At 35.1% G+C, this 23,669-nt stretch overlaps 1 protein-coding gene across 2 annotated transcripts in view; it reads left to right on the forward strand.

Annotated features, from left to right (window-relative positions):
* Positions 1 to 23,669, forward strand: part of LOC118198907 (uncharacterized) — a 151,817-nt gene that overhangs the window by 80,030 nt on the left and 48,118 nt on the right. For both annotated transcript variants that reach the window (XM_085811316.1, XM_085811317.1), the window contains exon 2: positions 21,889 to 22,125. In XM_085811316.1, the coding sequence (XP_085667442.1) occupies positions 21,889 to 22,125 (237 nt within the window). The remainder of the gene's footprint in view (positions 1 to 21,888; positions 22,126 to 23,669) is intronic.

A 23,669-nucleotide genomic window follows, 5' to 3' on the forward strand; every position in this document is an offset into this window, starting at 1 on the left:
TCAGGTGCTCAAAACTGCAGGGAGCTTTGTTAGGTCTCGCTTATTTGAAGTTCTTGCCGCTTCTCGCTTTGAAGGTAGCCGACTACGTTGAACTCTTTGATACGCATAAAATGAAATACCATCTCGCGTTCTAAAGTGAATATTTGTTTCGAAAAACAATGCTTTTCAGTTTTTTCAGATTATATGAAATATGCGGGTTTATTTATTTATTTATTTATTTATTTATTTATTATATTTTTTTATTTTTATTTATTTATTTTTTTTTAAAAAAAAAGCTCAAAATGCTATTAATTTCGTTTTGGCATTTTGCGTTTATTCACTATAAGCGGCGAATCACTTTTTAAATTGTTGGTCATCAAATATTAGATCCTTGTATTATATTTAAAGAAATTAAATAATGAAAAATCAGCATAAATATATGTATGTATCTCGCATTGCAATAAAACAACGCTACCTAGAGCCATCCAAGTTTGAATAACGTACGTCTCCACCCGCGTATGGACATCTGGAAGTCCAAATTTGCAATTTGTTGTATTATCTATTTCATATTTTGTAAACCATTTATGTTTTTGATTAAGTAATCGCTAAATTTCAAAGCGAGCAATGACAACACTGTACACCCCCCCCCAAAAAAAAAACCTCCAGCGCGCGAGACTGTGTATCGGAAATTCTGAAGATATGCTCTTTTTAAATTACTTTGCGATATTGCTTTTGAACCGAATTTTATGGTTTAACTGCGAAGAACATATTATTTAATAAATAAAGGTTGCACTCAAAACGTTAAAAAACGCTCCTTTGAGCGTAATGTAAAATTTGAAAGCTTTCAGATTTTTTTTTTTCATATTAACAAAATTTTAACCATTACGTTAATACAGAGAAAAGCTCTACGTTGGTATAATGAAGAACTTTACATAGCTTAGAAATATGATACTTTCAACAGAATATGTGAATGCGGAAAAACTAAGTTCAACAGTTTACAAAATTTGGCAATCAATGTATTTTCCAGAAAACGGTTACTCTGGCTTATTCAGGCCGGATTGGAATTGCTTTATATATTTCAGTATGCTAAAATGGCAGCATACTTTGCAGTGTTCAGTACAGATATATCAGTACTTCAATAGGGTAAGGTACGAATTGCGGGAAATTTGATCGAAGATCCCTACGCCCCCCCTCTTATCTAATAGACGAATTGCGTGACTTTTTTCTTTCCCCTCTTTCTAAGAACTTAAATTCCCAAGAAGACTGGGTGCTATATATATATCATTGATTATATATTTGAATAATAAAATTGATAGATTAATGACATAGACAAAACTGATACATAATCAACCTATCAAATATCGGGTTTGTAGCGCACCTTAAATAAGTCTCTTGTCTAGATAAAATATTAACAAATCTTCTTAGATAACAGAACGGTTTTAATTTTCAAATTTACCATTTTAGGTTGTAAGGATTATGTTAATTTTATTAACAGTTAAATTTTAAGTTAAAGTTCCTTTCCTGTCAAATTCTTAACTTCAACTTACTACTTTCGGCCAGAACGTAGTTTTGGAATTTGCTGAATATTTAATGAGAAGGAGCGGTATTTACACCACGAAGTTACTTACTGAGACAGAGAGAGAAACAGAGTTTCTGAACTACGCGCGTCTGCCTTTTTGGCCGCTCTCTCTCTCAAAGCTGTTTTACGCTCGGCCGTACTCAGGCCCTTGCTAAGCTTCGTAGTAAAATAAGTTAAGGGGCCAACTCTCATTGAACCTTGATAGCTTTGGCTATACTTAGTTAGTTAATCTTAGTTTTAGTTTAATTCTTAGTCTTTTAAGTTCAAGTCCAAAGTGCGGACTTTATTTGTTCACTCCCAGGCGGAGTTTTGTTAAATCTTATAGAAATAATAAAGGGTTATTTACCCTTCTCTCTTGTTGTTTCCTGTCTTCGAACTCTAGCGATTATTCGCTTATCAGTTCCTAGGTTCCTCACTTCCAACATTAACTTAAAATTCCAAAGTGAGGAACCTTACAAGGTAAACAGTTCTAATTTAATTTAAACAATTCTCTTTATTAAATCTAAAAATTGGATTTCTTAAATGTTTCTAAATTCACACTAATATTATTGCAATATATTGCCATATTAAGCTTTCCATTTTTAGTCATTGAAGTTATTTTAAGGTTAATTAACTTTCTTACAAATTCCATATTTGAATACTAGAAAAGTTTAAATATTTATTCTGTTTCCCAGTTACTCTACTTGATGTACTTTGGCATATATTTAATTTCTAATGCACATTTAATTAATAAATTGATAATTATGAGAGTCTGCCGAATTTTCATAATTAATAAAAAAATTAAACTCTCTTATATTCATGTCTTCGGATTTTCAATTTCCTTTTAATCCATTCCTTTTTCACATATCGTTGCACTGTATTAAAGTTTTCATGTATGTAGAGTTTATATATTTTGTATTGTATTTATGCCAATTGATATTTAAATGCTAATTTTTAATAGATAATTTTTTCAAATTTTTGCATCATAACTCTAGTTAACAGAAGATGTTTCTAACACCTTGGTAAAGCTTAATATTCAGCACGCAGCACATTTTCCAACTTGGTTTCAGTATGGATTATTTGTAAAATTAATTATTTGAAATTATTTGTTAACAAAGATGGTTGCTAAATTACGCTAATAATATTTCTAACTGTTGTAATTTATAATATTGTATCAAACTATTGAAATTAATAGCAGATACTGATAATGTTATACATTTAGATTACAATGATTTAGATTGCCATCGCAATCTTCACTGATGTTTTTATGCTACATTCCTAATATTTCATAATGGCATACAGATAACTTGTTCACCAAACATGTAAACCTCTAATTCAGCCCACTTTTGTTCTTGTCTCTGCTGTATTTTCTGTTTTCCTTAATACACACATGTCCATAAATTAAGGATAATGCAAAATCAAGCAAAGGCAGAGTTAGAAGCAAAACAAATTTGACTTATTTGTAAAGCTTATTTATTAAACAAAAGGTAAAGAGCAAAAAAAAAAGGTGCTATATGTTTGATATTATTAAAAAAAAATAGCGATTTTTTCTCCCTGGAGCAAGGTACAAAAAAAAAACCTATTTACAAAAAACCAATATTACATGTTTGGTATGATTGTTAATACATTGTATGTCTCCCAGACGATGCAGTACAGTCCGTACAACGCCTAGGCATGCTGAGTATCAAATTATCGATCTGATCTTGGGGGATATTACACCCCTCAAAAAGCAATGCTCTCCGAAGTTCCGGTAGACATGTAGGAGGAGGTTGACGAGCTGCAACTCGTCGGCCAAGCATGTCCCACACGTGCTCTACTGGATTCAAGTCCGGTGAGAATGCTGGCCAGTCCATACGGGTGATATCCTCCGACTGAAGGCATTCGCTTACGATGTTTGCACGTTGAGGACGGGCGTTGTCATCCTACAACCTAAAAAAAACCTTACAACCTAAAATGGTAAATTTGAAAATTGAAAACACAAATTGAAAACACAAATTGTGCGCCCATGGCGCCCCGAACGTACATGTTGTTCCAGAATGACGTCCTGCTAGATTTGGCTTGTCATGGTTCCAATTTGAACATGCAGGTCAGTTCTGGAACCCAGAATAATTCCACCCCAAACGAGCACTCCTGCACCACCGTAACGGTGTCGTTCAATGATGTTTTCTTGGTGGTAACGGGTACCTGGAGCTCTCCATATGAAAGTCCGGCAAGAATCAGATTGCAAGCTAAACCTGGACTCGTCGGAAAACATCACACAAGCCACTGTTGCGGTGTCCACAATGCATGCTCTCTATTCCAGGCTAACCGCAGGCGACAGTGAGTTGCAGTAAATGGAACGCATCTGACAGGCCTACGAGCATGTCGACCAATCTGTCCTAAGCGTCTGTACACGGTTTTCCTTGAAATTGTCGTACCAATGGCTGCAGAGAGCTGACGAGACAGGTCTGAGGCTGTGCTCCGCCTGTTTCTTTTGGCGGTAACTGCGAAATACTGGTCCTCATTCGGCGTTGTAACTCTGGGGCGACCTGTGCTGTAACGTCTACTCACATTACCATCATCTTGGAATCGTTGTCGAAGCCTGGAGATGACACTCTCGGCAATTCCAAGTTCGTCTCATACTTCCAGTTGGATACGCCCACATTCTAGACGGCGGATAATTCTACCACGTAAAAAATCATCCAAATGCGTCCTTTGTGTCGTAACTATTCGGTTATTGCACTGAAATGCTTATAAAGCGCCTGCGAACAATTTTACTTCTTTGCCTGTATTCCTTATATATCACTCTCTTACACTCTTGTCATTGTGACGTACCATCGGTGTTATCTGGTTACTTCCTGAAATTTGCATATGATTCTTGAAGATGTGTGTAGTGATTTTACAGGTGATATATTTATTTTAGAGTTCGATTTCCGCGTGACTCCGAATTATCCTTAATTTATGGACATGAATGTATATCGTTCAACCTAATTTCAAAAGGTCTTATGATCAAGCGGAAAAGTCAATAAACATTATGGTAGTTTGACCGAAGTTTTCTAATTCCAGAAATCCCCCAGCTGTTTCTTTTTTTGTACTTATTTACTGCGTACAAATGTATCGTAAAAATTACAGTTGATGAAGCAAAAATATTTTTTTAAATTTATTCTTTCAAAACATTTCACCTTAGCATATCTTTATACAAATCCCTTTAATAAAAAAATAAGGAAAGAAAATAACTCGGATTCGATGATTGATATCTCGGTCCAAATTATATGTAACCTTTTCCAAAACCATAGACTTTATATGGATATCAATAAATAAAGGATTATTTCTCCATCTAATTTTCTTAACGTGTTTATTCCAGAATTTTCTTTTCACATTGTATCGCTTAACTTCATAAGTTTTATATAATCATTCAATTTCTGTAGCTATGGTAACTTTGCGTACCTTCTGACAAGTAGTTATATTTTTTACCACTGTACTTTAATTCCTGTTGATTATCAGTATATTCACTATTATTCACTTGTTTCACAAGGGAAAATATTTATTTTGCACTCAAATCTACGTAAAATAGCAATAAAACTTCAGTTATGCGGAGCTCTTGATCGATTGCTTGTTTTAGATTGAATGAAATTAAGTTTAATATTACTCTTAATTAGCTTGTTATTAATTTAATTGCACGTTTCCAATTAATTATATGTTCAGATATTTCCAAGTATATTACACAAAGTTTTGCATCCCATTTTTTAGTTTTTTGGTTAAAAAAATAAGCTTTCATTTATTAAGAGACCTCATTGATTATATTAATTTGCAGCACTGTTTATCTAATTCTTTTCTTCTAGATAAAGTTTTAGCATAATAATTTTAATTTATTTACAATTTATACGTCAGTGTTCCAAACGCATAGTAATGTTGTTATAATATATTTCATGCTAAGCATTTTTCAAAATTTAACTATTAATTTCTGCAAACATTTACGTGATTACTTTAATTAACGAAAAATATTTCTAGCACACTTTAACACATTTTGATTCGGAATAATCTTTCGCACGCCAGTGAACTATATTAAATTTTTCAGTCTAGTTCAGGCATCTTGACTATTATTGATGCAATTTATAAAAAAATATAATTGGTATGCTTTATAATTATTTAATTTATAATATTAATCGTAAAACAAATCAGTCATAAAACGAAGAATCAGAAAGAAAAGTCTTAAAACAAATAATAATCACTGCTAATCCTCAAAATAATGACCATCGGCATCCAGTGCCTTTTGTCAGCGAGTGGTTAGCTGTGCAATGCCATCGGGGTAAAAACTCAGGAGTCTTGGACGCAAAGAAGTCCGTGAGGGCCTTTTCGAGGTCTGGCCAGTTATTGAAGGATTTCCCACGAAGATGATTGTTTAGGAGTTCGGAGTCTGTTGGCGCAAGGTCTGAGGAGTATGTGGATGGGGTAGTGTCTCCAAGCCCAATCACTGGATGGTGTTCCCGAGCCATATGCGGCCTCGCATTGTCATGGAAGAGGAGTACACCCTTACGATTGACCAATGCATCAGTCTTTATGCATCAGTGCCTGATTCACACGTTCCAACTGCTGCGAGTACAGGCCTGCCGTGTTGGTTTGGCCCACTGGCAGGAGCTCATAGTGGATCACTTGGCGACTAGTCCACCAGATACAGAGCATGATCTTGCGTGGGTGGAGAGAAGCTCTCGCAGTGTGAGGCACAGGGTCCTGTGGTGACAACCAATGTCTGGAACGCCTGGGTGTGTCATACTGGACCCACCTTTCATCACTGGTGAGTACCCGATCAAATATGGATGCATTTCGGTGCCAAGTAATCAATGACAAACCGGCAGCGACACGCTGGGCTGAACATGAATTGGAGTAACTAACGGATTTGAAAGAATAAAATTTTCTACATCTATAAATATATAAGATATTTACAAACAAATAAATATATAAAATAAAAACACCAATATTAACCCAAATATATCCCTAATTCTAAAATAAAGGTGAACTACAACCTTATCCGTAATGCTTGTTTGCATCGGTCTGTGAGTGAAGTTCAACTTGTATGCCTTTCCTATGCAGTGCAAATTGAGTCTGATCGTTTCATCAGATACCTGGAAGTGTGTATCAAGCTCACCACATGATTGGCTACTGTCACTCTCTATGGCTGCTCTCAGGACCTCATCGTCCAGCGCTTATGGCCGACCGCTGCGCATCACTAAGAGACATATCCCCTGACCTGAACTTCTGGAACTATTGCCTAGCGGTTCGTTCGTTAACGGCATCATCCCCAAAGGCCTAGCAAATTCGGCGACTTGATTCTGCTGCTAACAGACCCACTTTAAAAATCATACAACAAACAACTCCGAACGAACGCCTTTGACGCGTCCATTTCAATCAGTCGCTGTGTGAGTTATGTTTGAAGTCCAAGTTCCTCTTTTGCCGTGATTATTAAGCAAAATGCATTATTTGTTCCGGCTGTCATCAGGTGATTGAACAAAGGCTACAGAAAGTAGACTGAGTCCGAACCGTAGGTCCAAGAGGGCAGGAGGTGATGGTGAAAGGGGCGGTGATCGTTTGTCACATGATCAGTAAGCAAACACGGCATTGGTAGAGAGATTCCCAGGGAAATTCTTCTAAAATAGCCTATTTACAAAATTCAAAGCAAGTAATAAACAAATAATAATTAAAATGGGTGCAATTGACAATCTTGTTTGCTATTTACAACTGTACAAATGCCAAAGTTCAAAAGGAAAGTTAACAAGACATAACGATAGAGAGTCCGTAGGGCGCATTTACACTCTTTGTCAATATCCGTACTCTCATCCTAACCACTTCATCGCAAAATTTGGCGACTATTTTTATGTTGTGGTTCACTCTTCCAATGTCTTATCAGAATATCAGAAACGGCAAGAACTTTTTTGCTTACCTTGTATTTGGTGGCAAGAATTTGGAAAGTAATTCGGACACTTAAAGAGATTCGATGCAAAATGCCGTTTTGAGATTACCAGCCCTTCTGTGCTAACCATGTTTAAGAAGACGTTGAAGAGGGCAAACAGTGAAGGATAAGTGTCAACGATAGGACAGGAGTTCTGTGAACGTTTTATGTCTGGCTTGAGATTTTTACATGACTGGTAATTCTTTCTGTTTATGATTTGAATAATAAAATACGAATGCATTTTCGTACTAAAAGTTTTTTATTATAATACGAACATACATACCTTTATAGAGGCATTAGGTTATTTTCATGATGGAGTTGTGATAAATGAGTAATGCTATTCCCGGGATTCAACTTAGACCTCTTTAATACGCGTCGAGTGTGCTACCTTTTCACCACAAGATTATGCGAAAAGGAGGGAGAAAGGTCCTTATATACTCCGTCTTTTAAAGGGTGACTGGGGATTAGGGGATCCACTGGCCAAATCCTAGTGGTAAACAATCATCATCCCCCATGGCGCCACTGTAATTACTAAGTTATTTCGAATCAGGAAACGTGAAAAATGAGCAATGTTCTCCCTAGGAATTGAAACTGGTCCTCTCGAATACGCGCCGATTGTGCTACCATTACACCACGATGGCATGCGGAAAGGAGGGAAGAAAATACCTTTTACCTTTTACCTGTAATGGAGAAAAATAAAATATTTAAGAAACTAACAACGCTTGGGTTTGTGGTGCCTTGGTTATACAAATAAATTATTTTACATAAGACTAGTATTTTATTTCTTTTTTATTTTATTCTAACATTGCGATTTCATATATATACGTATATATATATATTTGAATTTAACAAACATTCTCTATTCGTAAAAAGCAAATTTTAAAGGTAAATTAAGTACAAGTAGCAAATTCATGAAAAATATAAAGTTCTAAAAATTATTTAATCCTAAAATATTATTTAGAAAAATTCATAAGTGAATGGTTGTTGAGCAGGGAGACAGACTTATCAAGGGAAGGTTGCCTCCAAACCTAACTCTTCAATCATTCAATTCGTGTTTCGTCATCCATGTAGGCAAGAGTAAAAGTTAATTCTTGCAGCAATGGCGCAAGATAATTATTTAAAATTAAATTTACTTTATTTTACATATATATGTATAACATGTGACAAAGATACAAAGGATCACATAGGAAATATTTATTGTGGAACTTTGTTATTTGTGAAGAAAATGTTTCCTTAGCTCTGAAAGTGAGGTGAAGAACCCCACCTTTTCATCCTGCAAGGTGAGAAGATAATTTTCTGGCACATAAAAATAAATTATATTTTTTGTTTATTGTTTAGTTGGTGCTTGAACTATCTTCGAAAAGCCCTTTTTTAAGAAAAATAATAGTGCCAAGATTTCTACCTTTAATGAGAAGACTGAGAGGGGGAGGGAGATTTAACATCTAACCGAGTGCCAGGTGTTTTTGCTCTTCGAAATCGTGAAGTCGACTTGATTAATTGCAGTTGATTTTCCATTCTTTCTTATTCTACATTTAAATGATTAGTTTTATTTACTGCGATGCAGAGTTTGAACTGTTAATACAACAGTGACCTTCAGGGTTAAATCATTGTTTTATTTCATAGAAGGTAATGAAAATTTTAATCTACTTACGTACATTATAAAACTTGTCTCCAGGCTCTCACCCTTTCGCCAATGTTCTTTATGTTGCATTTAAAGGACATTGTATGCTATTACAGGCATGGGTTAAATATTTATTGTATTTAGTGAACAACCCTTTTACCAAAAATGAGAAAATGGATATTTTTTATCGGTTATTTCAATTAAGTAACCTGTATCTTGTTGTCAAATCCTCATTTCGTTCTTTAATGAGATCTTTTAAAATTAGCAAATTTATTTCTTTCGATGGCTATTTTAAATTGCCATTCTTGAATTCTCTTGCCTGCAGAAACTACTCTGGGCCCAGTGATCGGTCGTTAGATGAAAATTTTGAGATTTGTATAGAATTGTATTAGACAGACCAAAATTAACTAGCTACTTATTTTTCTATAAGTGATAAATCTTGTTTATCTAGCTTATAATTAAAATCTAGGTAACCAAAAAGAACGTTAAAACCAGAACTGGATAAACCATTAAGCAAAATAAGCACGTGCTTAGGACATCAAAGAAAGGGGGCTATTAAAAGGTGCTTATAAACTCAAGGCAAAGGGGCATCACAAAAGCATTCATTGTCAGTTTAAACCAAGACTGAGCTAACCAGCTTAACTGAGAGAGAAGGAACGGGGAAAAACAGACGTAAAATGTATGAGGGGCCATCAAGAATCTTTAAAGTGCTTAGGGCCTTTAAATGTCTTCATACGGGTTACGAAATTTGGCCCGAAATCCCCATTTGGCGACAAAATTGGCGATATGCTCTACATGGAGCGAGAACATTCTAGAACGCATTTTTAGCGGTTTTCCCGAGAATATTGTCGAAGGTTGGTTAAAACTATATATACTTTGACTATATCGTAGTATCTTGAATTCAGTAGTGTCTTGAGTTCAGAGGTTAGCTCGAGAGCGACCAAAACCGAGTTGGGAGCTGTACTTTAGTGCTTTGCCGTGAAGCTGTCTTCACCGTTTTAGCCTGATAGCCTGAAGGCCGTGTTAATGATTGCTTCAGCGTATTTATTGTAATTTTTCAACGACTCTAAACTTGTCTTTGGAACTCTCTTGTGCAATACTGTCGAATAAATTGAGTTTTGATTCTTCATCAAGTGTTATCGTCAGTTACTCCAAATTCACGAACCAGTAGAACGCAACTATATATATATGTATATATATATATGCATATATGTGTGTGAATATATATATATATATATATATATATTGCTAGTTTTGATCTCCTTGTAGAAAATTAAAAACATTCTTTTCATTATGGAGCTCTTGTGGTTAGTATATTGTCCCGGTGCATACGTCAGTTACAGGAACTAATACACTTTAAACGAAATTCTTGCTTCAAAAATTCTTCTTGTCTCTGTATACACTGTATATAATATGAGAATTAAAACTCTGTGTAAGTTTTGGAAATTAACGAAAGTGCATTTAAAGATTTATCCTGTGGTCACAGTGTGCGATAGGTTTACTCTGAATTTTATCGAAGTTCTCTTGTAAATAATATTAATATGTCATATATTCTTATCTCTTTAGAGTGCTTAATAATTTGAAAATAATTAAATGCTTAATAGTTTTTGCAGCATTCTGAAATGTTAATTAGATACGAATATATTTAACACTAAATAGTAATAAATATTGTATTTCTCTTGTTTTCAAGTTCAACGTTTTAGGATTCAGCATCTGTCTTTCTGTTTAGGAGTGTTGAATCCTAAAATACTTTTATGATTATCTTGCTGACATCGCTGTTACTAGAAATGGTATAATTCTTGTGATTTTTTTAGATTTGCCTTTATATTTCTTAATGATGAGCCATATTTCAGGACAAATGTTTGTCAAAAGTTTAACATCATCAGCTATTGTAACTGTTACACTTCAGTGCGCAAGTACTCAAGTGGAGGTTAAAGTTCGCAAGACAGACCCACACATGTAAAAAATAAAATTACATCCGGCCAATTTTTTAAAACAAAGTGGAGGAAGTTATCCAGAAACGGGGCGTTTGATACACGAGGAGTTAAGAAGTCAGAAATCGATACAATACTGTAGAATAGGATCTGTTAAAAGATATGTAAGATTACAAACTTGGGTCATTACTCTTATTGTTCACTAGGATAATATTGTTTCAGTAATTTATTTATTTATTTATTTATTTTGATATCTTAATTTGGTTTCTTTCTCTAATTTGTTTCCTCAACATTCAACGTAGCTAATTAAAAGAATAAAGCTAGTATGTTCTAACTATAAATAAGAAATATGCATCTCTAAATTGTCTACATACATGCAGTTCTGATCCTAGACCATCGGCCGCCTACGTGTAAATTAAAATTGGCCGCCCTTTCTTAGAGCTTTATAACATGTTTGATAATCATTTTGCCGCCCTTACATTTGGCCGTCCATGTTCTGTGTACCATCTCGCTTCCCCCCCCCCCCCGCTAGGATCAGTCCTGCATACGTGCCTTCAGGTTACCCAAAGAAAGGAATTTCACGGAAAGAAATGAAATGTCAAATATCTTAACTCGTGTGATTTCACCTTATTCGATAAAGTCGTTAGTCCAATTGTACAGACATTAGGTTATTTTGATGCAGGAGACATGGAAATTGAGCAATGCCCTCATCGGGGATTCGAACCTGGACCTCTCGAATACGCGCCGAGTGTGCTACCGTCACACCGCGAAGGCATGCTGGGAGGAGGAATAAAATACCTTATATAATAACCCCAACAGACATAAAGAGAATGATCGATGTGTCTAAAGTAACTACCAAGCCGTAGAATGATTTTAATAGCAATTTTATAAACAGAATTTAGAACATAAATGCACTTTCTTGTGCTAACAATATCAGCCGCAAAGTTAAAACGTTGAATAGTCAAAGACTACGCCATTTAAATATACTTAAAATTGTGTCAGTAATTTTACCGTGAGCGTCAAATCAAAGTTTTTTCAGTGACATAATGCAACCGGAATAATTGCAACTATCAGAGCTGGCAAGAACTACTGTTAGAATAAATAAGTGTCACTTTTTCATTATGATACTTGGCAACGTCAAAAACAAACGAGAGCCAAACCATATATTAACCAGAGAGTTTTGCTGTAGAAGGTTTTGACGTAGAAGTCTTATGATTTTGTACTTGGCGCTGTATTTGAGCTTCATTCTTTTTCAGCCATGTTACCTTCTTTTATGCTCCTGATACAATTGCCTAATAGGGAAGGCTGAGGATATTTAAAAGTTACGAGTCTCTTATATTTTTTTTTTCAACACTTCAATGTAAATGCTTGTGAAGACTGTTAACTTTGATTTGTGTTCTATTTAAGCAAATTCTCTAACTTGTTATTTAAGCAAATTCTCTAACTTGTTAAATAAAGACTTCACAGTTATTCTAACTTATGATTATTTATTAAATCGGTGCTAAATAGAGGATAGTGAACTTAAATGCCTTAGCTGTGTTAAATGCACGACATATCGACAAGCGTGCACTCTCAGTCCATAAACGCGTCTATCCTAAACTCTTAAAACTTTAGTTTTTTAGTTTAAATACTGGCTATATCATTTGCATTATGATGAGCAAACGGTAAGAAACTAAAATATGGATTCAAATCATAATAACTATTTAGTTTAAAGTAATAACCATTAAAACTAAGTATTCTTTTTTATTTATGACTAAATATTTTTTTTATCGTGCAGATTACATATCAATAATAATTTCAATTCTGTCGGTTTTTTAAGCATTCTGATTATTCGGGGTATTGAAGCATTTCATTCTGAGATCAGTGACAGTTTAATAAATTGAAACGAAATTTGAGAATTCTTCAAAATTCTTTTGATGGCAAAGAGAAAGATCCAAATGATTACAGTCGAGGATATAAAGTTTCCATATTTATTCTTTCATGTTTAAAAATTTCTGAAAATGCACTGTGTTGGTAATACTAATTTCTTTATTTACAATTATTCTGCTCTAATCGACTTACTACGAGAACTTCGAAAATTTTCATATTTACTGACTTTCTATTGCGCATTTTTTTTAACTGTGCAAACTTCAAACTTAGCTGATTCATCGGTTTGGGTTTGGTTTGGTTTATTTGACTATGCAAAACAAGGGCAGGTTATCTGAAAGGGATGCCTTTGTGGAGGACTTTCTAAAAAAAACTGGACTGTATTCACATTACACATAAGAAAAACCGCGAAAACCAGCTATGCAGACAGCCCGCTCGTCTAGAATCGAACTCAAAGTTGATTCACCGGATTCTGCTGCGATAACTTTGCGTAAAGGTGCTTATCCTTGAGTTTTCAACACGTGTATGTATTAGAATCCCAAGAATTGCTGCTAATTAATATAAGAAATACGCTCAGTTCTTACGTCATATATTGGAAATATATCCTTCCCAAGTTTTAAAAAAAGATGAAAAAGATTTTTTCATTTAGAATATTTTGCAGCGTATCATTATTAATGAAGAAAGAAATCTCATGCAAAATCATTGACCATTTGTTAATAATGCCATTCACTCTCCTTATACATAATTTTTACCGCCAAATTTGGCTAGAAATCGCGCAAAACCGCTAAACATGGCGAAATTTTGGTCCGATACTTGTGTAATTGTCATTGGATAACTGTAAGTATGGCTTCCTGTCTAGGAATTGTACTGCCCTGAAAACGTGCATAAGGGGCAATGATACGCATAGACAAATAGCTAATTGTAGTGAAATTATATGTCATATTGTTGTATTTCTTTTTCATTCTGTAACACGAAAATCTAAAAGAGAGAAGCTTGCTAGGAAAGTAAGAATACAGGGGCCAGTCTATTTAACATTGAGTAAATCGCTGTCTAGCTAAATTGGGGAGATATCGCAAAACTGGCAACGCTTTTGGCAACTATTTGACGACATTTGGGAGCGGTCCCTGTATCACCTTAATAAGTAACTTCGTTGAATAAATGCAATTGATTTCACGTGAAACTCCAGCCGCATCTGGCTTTTATATGCCTTTCAGTAATTTCAGAAGTAAAAGGTACTAAAGATTTCTCATCGGCCGGAGGAAAACTATATAAGACCGGGAAAACAGGAGCAAATCCAAAGATAAGTTAAAGCCCACAGTGGTTAAATGCTTATGCACCACCACAATCCACAATCAGCTCTTCAGTTTTGAGTTCAGAATTGACTTCGGAGTATTGAGAGCATTGCGGGTTTCGCCTTTTAGATGCGCTTTGCATTGTATCGTGTTTAGCGTTCTTAGCAGTTTGAAGTGTAATTGTATTAAGAGCTGTGCGAGTATTTTCGCGGAAAGTTTCAGAGTTGTAAAGTGTTTCCTTTGGTTGTAAGGAATATGTTAATTTTATTAACAGTTAAATTTTGAGTTAAACGTCCTTTCCTATCGATTCTTAATTTCAACTAACCATTTCCGGCCAGAACGTAGTTTTAGAATCACGTTTGAATGCTAATGAGAAAGAGCGGTATTTAACCGCGAAGTTCTTCTGTTTAAGTGAGAGAGATACCAGATATTCTGGCTGCACGCGTCCGCCTTTTTAGGCTATTCTCTCGTAAGCTACTATTATTACGCTCGGCCGTACTTTAGGCCCTTGATAGCTTCGCAGTCAATTAGCGTTAAGGAACCAACTCTGTTAGAATTTTGATAGCTGCGGCTATATCTCTTTAGTTAAGATTAGTTTAGTTTAATTCTTAGTTTCTTAAGTTCAAGCCCGAGTGTCGGCTTTATTGTACAACTCCAAGACGGACCAATAAAGAGTTATTTTACCCTTCTGTCTTGTTGTTTCCTGTCACACGAACTCAAGCGATTATTCGTTTACTAGTTCTTAAAATTCTTCACTTTCAACTGTAACTTAGAAATACACAGTGGAGAATCCTACATGGTAAAATAAATTTTATCAAGCTATCATTAGTTCTATGTGCATGCAATGCACATAGAACCCTTGTGCATGCAACAATACCTTTCAAGAAGTGTGAGTATACAGTCATATCTTTAGTCTGATGAAGAACACTTCCAGTGTGTACTGCAAGAAAATTCGAATGTTCTTGTTTTTGTCAGCACAGCAAGTTCTAGCAAATTATATTAAATGCGTTTCGAAAAACCAAAATACGCATTAAATGTGTTCGACAGCCAAAGAAATCTGTCATCTATATTTTTAGATTCCTCATCGTTTTGTTGTTATTTTCGGTAAAAAAATACAGGAGTTGTCCTTAATACTAAAAACTGTATCCTAACGTATCTGCTTTCCTTACTACCGCTTTCGCTTCTTTATTATGTAGTGAATTTTAGCAGATGCTTCCAAACTTTTTCGAAACAATGCGCCGTGTAGAATAACTGAGAAATGGGAAAGTTAGGAAATTAATATATTAGATATATTGGATTTCTGGCTGTTTCTTATTATTTGAGTTCAGGGACAGATAAACGATGAAACAGAAACGTACAGGTGTCACTTTTCTTTTCTAAGCTTAACCGGAGCGGTTGTCTTCTTATTTAACGAAGTGGAACGACCTTGACCCTCATCTTGTCGGCTGATTGTTCCTTCTCCTCCGACCGATTTTAGAGGATGTTTCTATCCTATTCTTTTCACTTCGTTCGATATTTTTTATGTACGTGTGTGATCGTGCTTTGTCCTCGTCCAAACACGCGGTTAAATATGCCGTTCTCAATCTACACCCGGTAGTGTAAGTGGGCGTATCGGCAATTTTATTCTGAGCCTCCGGGTTCAGTGCCGAAATCCTGAATCCTATTTTTTTTCTTTCCTTTTCTTTTTTTTCAAACTTTAAAATTATTCCAAATTAAATACCATAAACCAGGAAGTGCTTTGAGTAGAAGTAAATTCTTAGACTATTGATGTATGACTATGTTGGGTGTCCATTTCACTATTTCTATTGCATGACCAGATGTAGTTATATTTTTTTTTGGTTTTTGGTGCAGACTGTTCAACTAATGCAAATAAATTACCTGTTTTGTATCACAACGCTGCTATATTTTCGATAAGGTTTTTGAAAAAGCCTGAGGGTCATCGCAGAAAAGTAGACAACATCAGCTGTCTTCTTGGAATAAAGAGCAACATTCTTTTGATATCTTGTCTTTAGAAGATTGTGTTCAAATGCATGGCTTGTCATACTTAGTGCATAAAATGGTTGCAATAAATATCGTCATGATTTGTACTGTTTCATTTTATATGATGCACGACTAGTGGGCAAGCTCGCAAAATGAGCGGGCTGAGGCCAAAGGCAAAATTTGTAAGTTCTGTGCACACCTGAAAACATGTCAATGAATAAAATCAGCTGTCAACAAGCACACATTGTGTTTTTGGATCGTGGAATACTTATTTTGGATTATTTCAGCGATGCATTTGATGCAACCGAAATTGGAACTGGGTCAGGCTCATAAGAACAAGAAGGCCTTAGTGTGTGTTGGGCCATAGGACTTACATACATTATCATACAGACATATTTGCAATTTTGTGCTGAGTAGACAGTTCAGCAGAATAGTATAGAGCACGCTTTTTTTCCACCGATCAGGTTATTTAAATGCATCTGAAGACTTGTAAATTTTCAGCTTGTCTAAGGTGGACATCTAGATTCCACGCAGTCAGCACTTGTTCAGCCTTCGTCCGTGAAGTGACTTTGTGCTCTTCGTGCACAAAAGTCCCAGTTTCAAGTAGCAGATAATTTATTAATAATTTTGCTGGCTTTTTGAAAAACATTAAAATGCTATTATAAAGATATTGTCAATTTTGATTATGAATTTTGCCTCCTCCCTATGACAAGTGATTTAGATGCTCCGATTCACTTCAATTTAAATAATTTTTGCGTGAAAATTATGTCCTCATATTTCTCTTAATAAATATTTTGAAGTTAGAAACAAGTACAGGAAAGCTTTTCTAATTTTGAGGGCCGTTTTGTATTACGATGCCAGGACATTTATTATTCGTATGACAATAAACAAGGTGTATCAGTACAGCGGTGACAAACTTTCAGGAGAGAAACAGTACACCTAGACGATGGAAAATTGACATAGGAATGCATGGTCGGAAACGTTTTCCTGGCGCGGTAGTGGCGACACAGAACGCAGAAAAGGAAGAACACAAACAGTGAGACCAAACATGTTTTATTATGTTTAGTACAGCAGAAACCTACAAATAAGAACAAAAACAAACAACGATCGTCATTAAAGAAGGTGTTCAAAATTACGACCCCGACCGTGATGGACCCTAACTTCTCTGGCGCATGGAATATCTGCATCACGGTCCGGGTCGTAATTTCGAATACCTTCTTTGATGATGATTCGTTGTCTCTTTATGTTGTTTTCTCTTTTTTCTTGTACTCCGAATAAACATATTTTCTCACATGTTCGTGTCCTTGCTTTCTTGACTTTTGTGTTGTCACTAAGCGCACCGGATAGTGTTTCCGACCATGCATTCCTATGTGATTTCCGATCGTCTAAGTGTACTCTGTCTCTCCCGAAAGTTTGTCACCGCTGTACTGATAACCCTGTATATACCAGTTCCACGAAATGTAACCTGCATTAGTTACATTAGTGGATATTGACTGCAGTATATCATTTGAGCAATATGATTCATCCTTTTTTAAACTCCACATTTGCATTGCCCATTCATATTAATAATATCGACACACTAAATGAAAACGACAAATATCTGTTTCATATAAATCCATAGCGACTGATAAATTCATAGTTATAAATTTCTCAAAAAACAATTTCTATGGTTTTCCATTTAAACTGCATTATTTGCTAAAATAAATTTAAAAAAAAAAAAAAAAAAAAAAAAAAAAAAAAAAAAAAAGGATAGAAGGAGATTATAACGCTCTGTGTACAGCTATGATCAATCCTTTCCTCAAATTTCTAATAAGGCCCAATCAGCAAAACACCTGTTGGGGGAGGGGGGTGCCCGAAAATCGTGACTGAAACACCAGGCACTCACCGTCACACCCCCTCCCATTGTTTCATGCACAATTACAACGACAGGTGATTTCAGTCACGTAATTTTCGTCGCCTACGGGTTTCCTCTATGAATTCCGTTGCGTGACAAGCAGATCCGATAATTCACCACGAAGTACACTTTCGGTTCGGCCTCTCTCCATAGTCGTTGATTCTTCAGCTGAAGGATTGCCATTTTCAAAAACTCGATGTTTTTTGCATTTCTCTTTTGCCATGCTGGTATTAAATCAGCCAAATATGCAGTGCCAGGTCTAGTTTCTGTTAAGTAATTCAGATAGTTTTTCTGCATTGCACGTTAGATTAGCAAGGCGTTATTACAAAATACCGTATATTGTATCTTCTAGCAAATGAAAATGCACAGAATTTGAATGAAATGAGCTCTTAATTTTTTTCATTAATTTGACTAGTTATAATATTAATAAATTCTAGATAATATATGACAGCTTTAATGTTATCAGAGCGTAAGTGCCAATTTTTTGAAGATTTTAAAGCAATTAATTATAATAAAAATATGATAATTTTAAATGTTTAGTCGGGCAGCTCCGAAATTTAACTGTCAATCCTGATTTCGATGACAAGAGCACATTTTTAAATTTTATCGTGAATGATTTTTCCGAATCTAGTCTGTCAATAATGTATAGTTGATGTGCAAGAAGAGCATTTTTCAACAATTCGAAAGCACAGTAAACTACCGATATCACAGCAAAAGACATTGTTGGAGTATGTGAAATGGATATATATTTTACATTGGACTCCCTTTCCCCTTTTTCTAGAACTTTAATCGTAGATGTTAATGTATGATTCATAACTGTCCTAAGAGTTCAGCTTCTTTTCCATTGTATAGATGGCAATTAAGTGCTTTAACGTCAACCATTTACAACAAATAAATTCTATAAGTTCTCTTTTAGAACCACAAATTAATTAAGTTAAGTTCTCTTTTAGAATCACAGATTTAATTTGTGATGTGGTCTTTGAAAAGCGAATTTTTTATTATATAAGCATTTAGCGTACTGTGTTCAAGGCTTAATTTTTAAAATTCCTCAGAAAACATTTCGCAGTTTTTCGATGATATGAAAATCGAATTTGTTTCTAGATTTAAGCTTAAAGTGAATTACTTTAATACAAGTACTAGTTTTTCATTCTTAGATGGGTATTCTAGTTAATTCCCCTTCTTTTAATTAGTGATTTTTATTCGGTTAATAAACGTTTCGTTTATGTTATTATTCAATGCTACTTTTTTATGATGGAATATCTTTAATTTCACATTTTATAAAATTTCATATGCTGTTAATATTTTTTTTCGAAATGAGCACCAGGATTCTTTTAATTTGAGTGCTTATAATTTAATTTCAGTCGTATAACATAAATTACCTAAAAATTTCCGCTGTGATTTTTCTCAACCAAAATTGAAATAGGGAAGTCAATTTACAGCACGGAAGTCAAAAATAATATGGAAAAAAAAAAAACACGAAACCATATTTCATTCCAGATTATTTAAAAACAATAGCTTGCACTGCTCGAGATAATCTATGGTATATCCGGCTGTTAACTGTCATCAACAAATGCCAAACTATACTAAACATAAAAAAGAAACCTAAAGCAATCTACCCAGTGTCATCCGAAAAACAATATACGTAACTCCTACAACGTAAGATTAAAATCGAAATGCTGCTAAAAATCGCAGACGATAAATGACCGGATTGCACCTTGGAATTCGAATTCGGAATCGGTAGCGAGTGGCAAAGAACCATCGTATCCTCGAATGTAAATATTTTTCGAAGGTGATTTATATCAGCTAAAATTGCCATAATATTTCAATTGTCTGAGATTTTCTGAACTTTCCCTTGTCAAGGACGCATGTAAATAAAGCCTTCCGGAGAAAAGCTGCCATCCGCCTCGGAATCGTGATTCATAGTTAATGTGCGTGACCGCCATCAAAATGTGGTTTCGTTGTCAGTCGTGAGTGTCTTATTTTCGAAAGTAAATGTTGCCAGATTTATACAGGCGATCTTTTTTTCATTTTTCTTCGCTGTATGGTCGAGTCAAGAAGAAAATGGCCTACATAAATTCTGTAGCAATTATAAATGCGAATACGTTGTTGCAAAGAATATGGTAATAAGAATGCAAAGAATGAAGATAAATGGGGGGGGAGTTGAAGGCAGTTTTTATTTTTTCTTGCCAGATAATGGCTCAAATATGAATCATTATCGCTGACTGCAATCCTAGTACCTACTATTTAGCAACAGCTAGTCTAGTGCTATTAAATTCGGTATAAATTTGCATCATTCTTTTGCTCAAAGTAATTTTGTTTTTAGTGCTGCCTTAAATGACGCTCTGGTGTGAAAAACGGTAACATGCTATGTGTGAAACGGCTCAACATAATTAGAAGAACATTTGAAACCTTCATGATGCTTTCAGTGCTTATATTAATCATAATTTAATAAATCAGTAATTTCATTTTTAAGATGTGATGAAAGGAAGATGTGAACAGGAAATGTCTGAATTAAAATTATTGGAGCTGTTTGGGGCAATAAAAATCAATTTAGGAATATTATTCTGATTCTAATTGACTTAACACCTCGAATAACATGAATACTCAAGATACTACTTTCTCCGCGTGCAGGCATGTTGTATATAGCTTTATCCTACCTTCGAGAATATTCCTGTAGAAAAACCGCCAAGAAGGCGTTCTAAAATGTTTATTGCGTCTACGGCATATCGCCAATTTTGTCGCCAAATAGCGCCAAATCTAAAACCCTTTCTTTCTGTGACACCTCCTGGCAACCCTAACACCGCTTTGCGGGGAAGATATCTCACTGCAGCTCGGCGTTTCGTAACAATATTTCCTTTTTTTCGGTGATGTAATAAAAATATACAATTGTTATTCATCATAGTGAGTTAATATTTATTGATTTTGAATAAAATACATTTCAACAGAAAGAAGGCATATAATTATATCCCAAAATAAAATAAATATATTAAAAAATTCACGATTGTCATAAATAAAATTTAAAGGACTTTAAATTAAGAAGAATCTTAAGCATTTTTTGACTCGGATGGAGTTAAATGATACATTTAAAAAATATGAGAAAATATCTGACCAGCTGAATCCGTACTTTCATTTAAAAAATTAAATAAAATGATATTAAAAAAATTCATCTTGTTGTTGTCACCAATCTCACTTGTCTGACAATGGTCAGCACAAGCCCACGACATTCATCATTGCAATGAGTCAAATGCGCCTGTCATTGACAGAGCCTTGAGCACCATCTAGTGCTCAGTTCCGCCCCCAATTTTGAGAGAGAGCACCTCAGGGGAATGGGTCCGAGGGTCTTTATTCCCTATTTCCCTAGAATCAACCGCTCGTGAGAACTTTCGGCTCGCCGCATATTTAGAGTGCCCCCATGCCGCACAGACACTATACATTTGCAAATATTCCATGCTTTTTTCGGAATTCGAACTGAGGCCTTTCGGTATGGCAGTTAGCGTCGATAACCACTATCCGGGTTGGGTGGCCAAAATTTCATCTTAAATAAATGAAAAAAAAAATAATAATAATAATTTTATTCTTTTAAAAATTTCATTTAAAGTCTTAGTACTAACTTTTATTCTTGTCCAAGAAAGGAGGCATAAAATTGTGATTATTGATTTTCTACTTGGAGTAGCAGAGATCACAGTAAAGTTTAAGTTTTTCGTATTTTACCGTTTCAATTCAACAACACTTTTTTTATTTATTGAGACACAGAAAGTGTTATATTATTAAAAATATGCTTTGTAACTTTCTAAGCAATCTTATCAAAATCTGAAAGTATATTCTTCTTGATTTTTAGGGGACATTGGGATTCTGGAGATGATCCCAGTTGCTCAAACTCAGTTTGCTCCCCTCTCCGAAGCACTGTGCAAAGTGGTCGCGGATCTCAACGGAGAACAAATTCCAGCAACGACATCTAGTATCAAGGCCAAACTGGAAGAAAACTTCCCGGAAATGCAAGTGCCCAGCGAAGATATATTATACAAGACGCTAGGTGGACTCATCAAAGAAAGAAAACTCTACCATACCGGAAGCGGTAAGTTTCTTAACATTTTTTTGCCTTAGTTTATATTTTTATTAGGTTCCAAATAGGAAATGTAATTTTTACCATAAATTCAGATATTCATGCCAAATAGCTTAATAATATTTATTTATTATTAGCCCAAAGGAGCGTGAGACCAGAAGGACTATTAGTCTCGAAACGGCATTTTAGAGAGAATACTTAGTATACTCCACCTTTTAAAGGGAGACTGGAGATTACGAATTCCAATCGCCAAATCTGGTGGTGACGAAGTTTCGTTCACCACCTATTTTTTCAGCTCGGGAGCCATTTGTCGAATCATTAGGGCCTTTTTTTGAAGCAGGTGACATGAAAAATGAGCAATGCCCTCGCCGGGATTCTAATCTGGACCTCTCTGAACCGATTGCGCTACTGTTACACCACGAAGGCATGCTAGAAGGAGAGAGAAAGTAACTTATAAACTACTGATTGTACTCTGTGATACTGAGAAGAAGAGTACGATTTTTTTTGTTTCAGAACCGTAAAGTATTTCTTTTGATAAAATAAATTTTTATCAAGTTATCGATTCTATGTGCATTGAATCCATTGCGAACCGTACGCATGGAACAATATTCTCAAGCACCGTATGGTTGGTTAATCAATTAATTGATTGCAGCAAAAAACAGCGGAGCTTTCTGTCTAAAGGTTTATCTTCTTCGAAGACTTTCTTATCAAGTACGAAAGGAAATTTTGAAAAGAATATTATTATTATTTGATGTACTTAACGGCGACGACAAAATTTTTCGAAATAATCAATATATTTTTAAAGGGTGTTATGATGTGATATGGCGAGAAAAAGCTTTAGAAGAAACTTCTTCATATGGGAATTAACAGAATTAAGATGCTAAAATGGATAACATACTTTACAGACCAATCAATCTGTAAATTTAAATATGGAAATTGCTATTCTAAATTATTATAACTTACAAACCGGCCTTCCACAGGGATCATTAAGCAGCAGCACCCTATTTAACATCTATATTAATAATATAGTTGTCGCCCTAACGAACATTCCGGGTGTCCACTGCTTGCTATTTGCTGATGACTTAGCTATCTGGACTCAGGCACCAAAATGTAATGCAGAGCTCGTCATAGAGGAGCGGCTGAATCAAGCAATGACAGTGTTTTCAAACTGGTGCACTGAAAATAACATGATAGTAAATTTGGATAAATATACAGTGCTGTCCTTCTCACTGACCCATCAGGCACTCTGCCCTGAAGTGAAGTATGAAGATGCTTGGATTGTGAATACCGATAAACTGAAATACTTAGGTATTATCTTCGATAACAAGTTGAGTTGGAGACTACACGTAGAATCACTTATAGAACGCTCCTGTCAAAGGCTGACAATATTTAAAACGCTTGGCTGGCTCCTTTTGGGGAGGCGTCAGAACAACTCTTAAATATTACTTGTAATAGATACCTTTGATTCTATATTGCTGCGAACCACTCCTAACGGCAAGTGAGCAAGTTCTCAAGAAATCGAAAGTTTATCATAATCAAGCAATGAAACTTATTAC

The sequence above is a fragment of the Stegodyphus dumicola genome, chromosome 2 (genome assembly GCF_044657685.1).
Source record: "Stegodyphus dumicola isolate Sdum_Otavi_A_Nest chromosome 2, ASM4465768v1".
NCBI classification, from domain to species: domain Eukaryota; kingdom Metazoa; phylum Arthropoda; class Arachnida; order Araneae; family Eresidae; genus Stegodyphus; species Stegodyphus dumicola.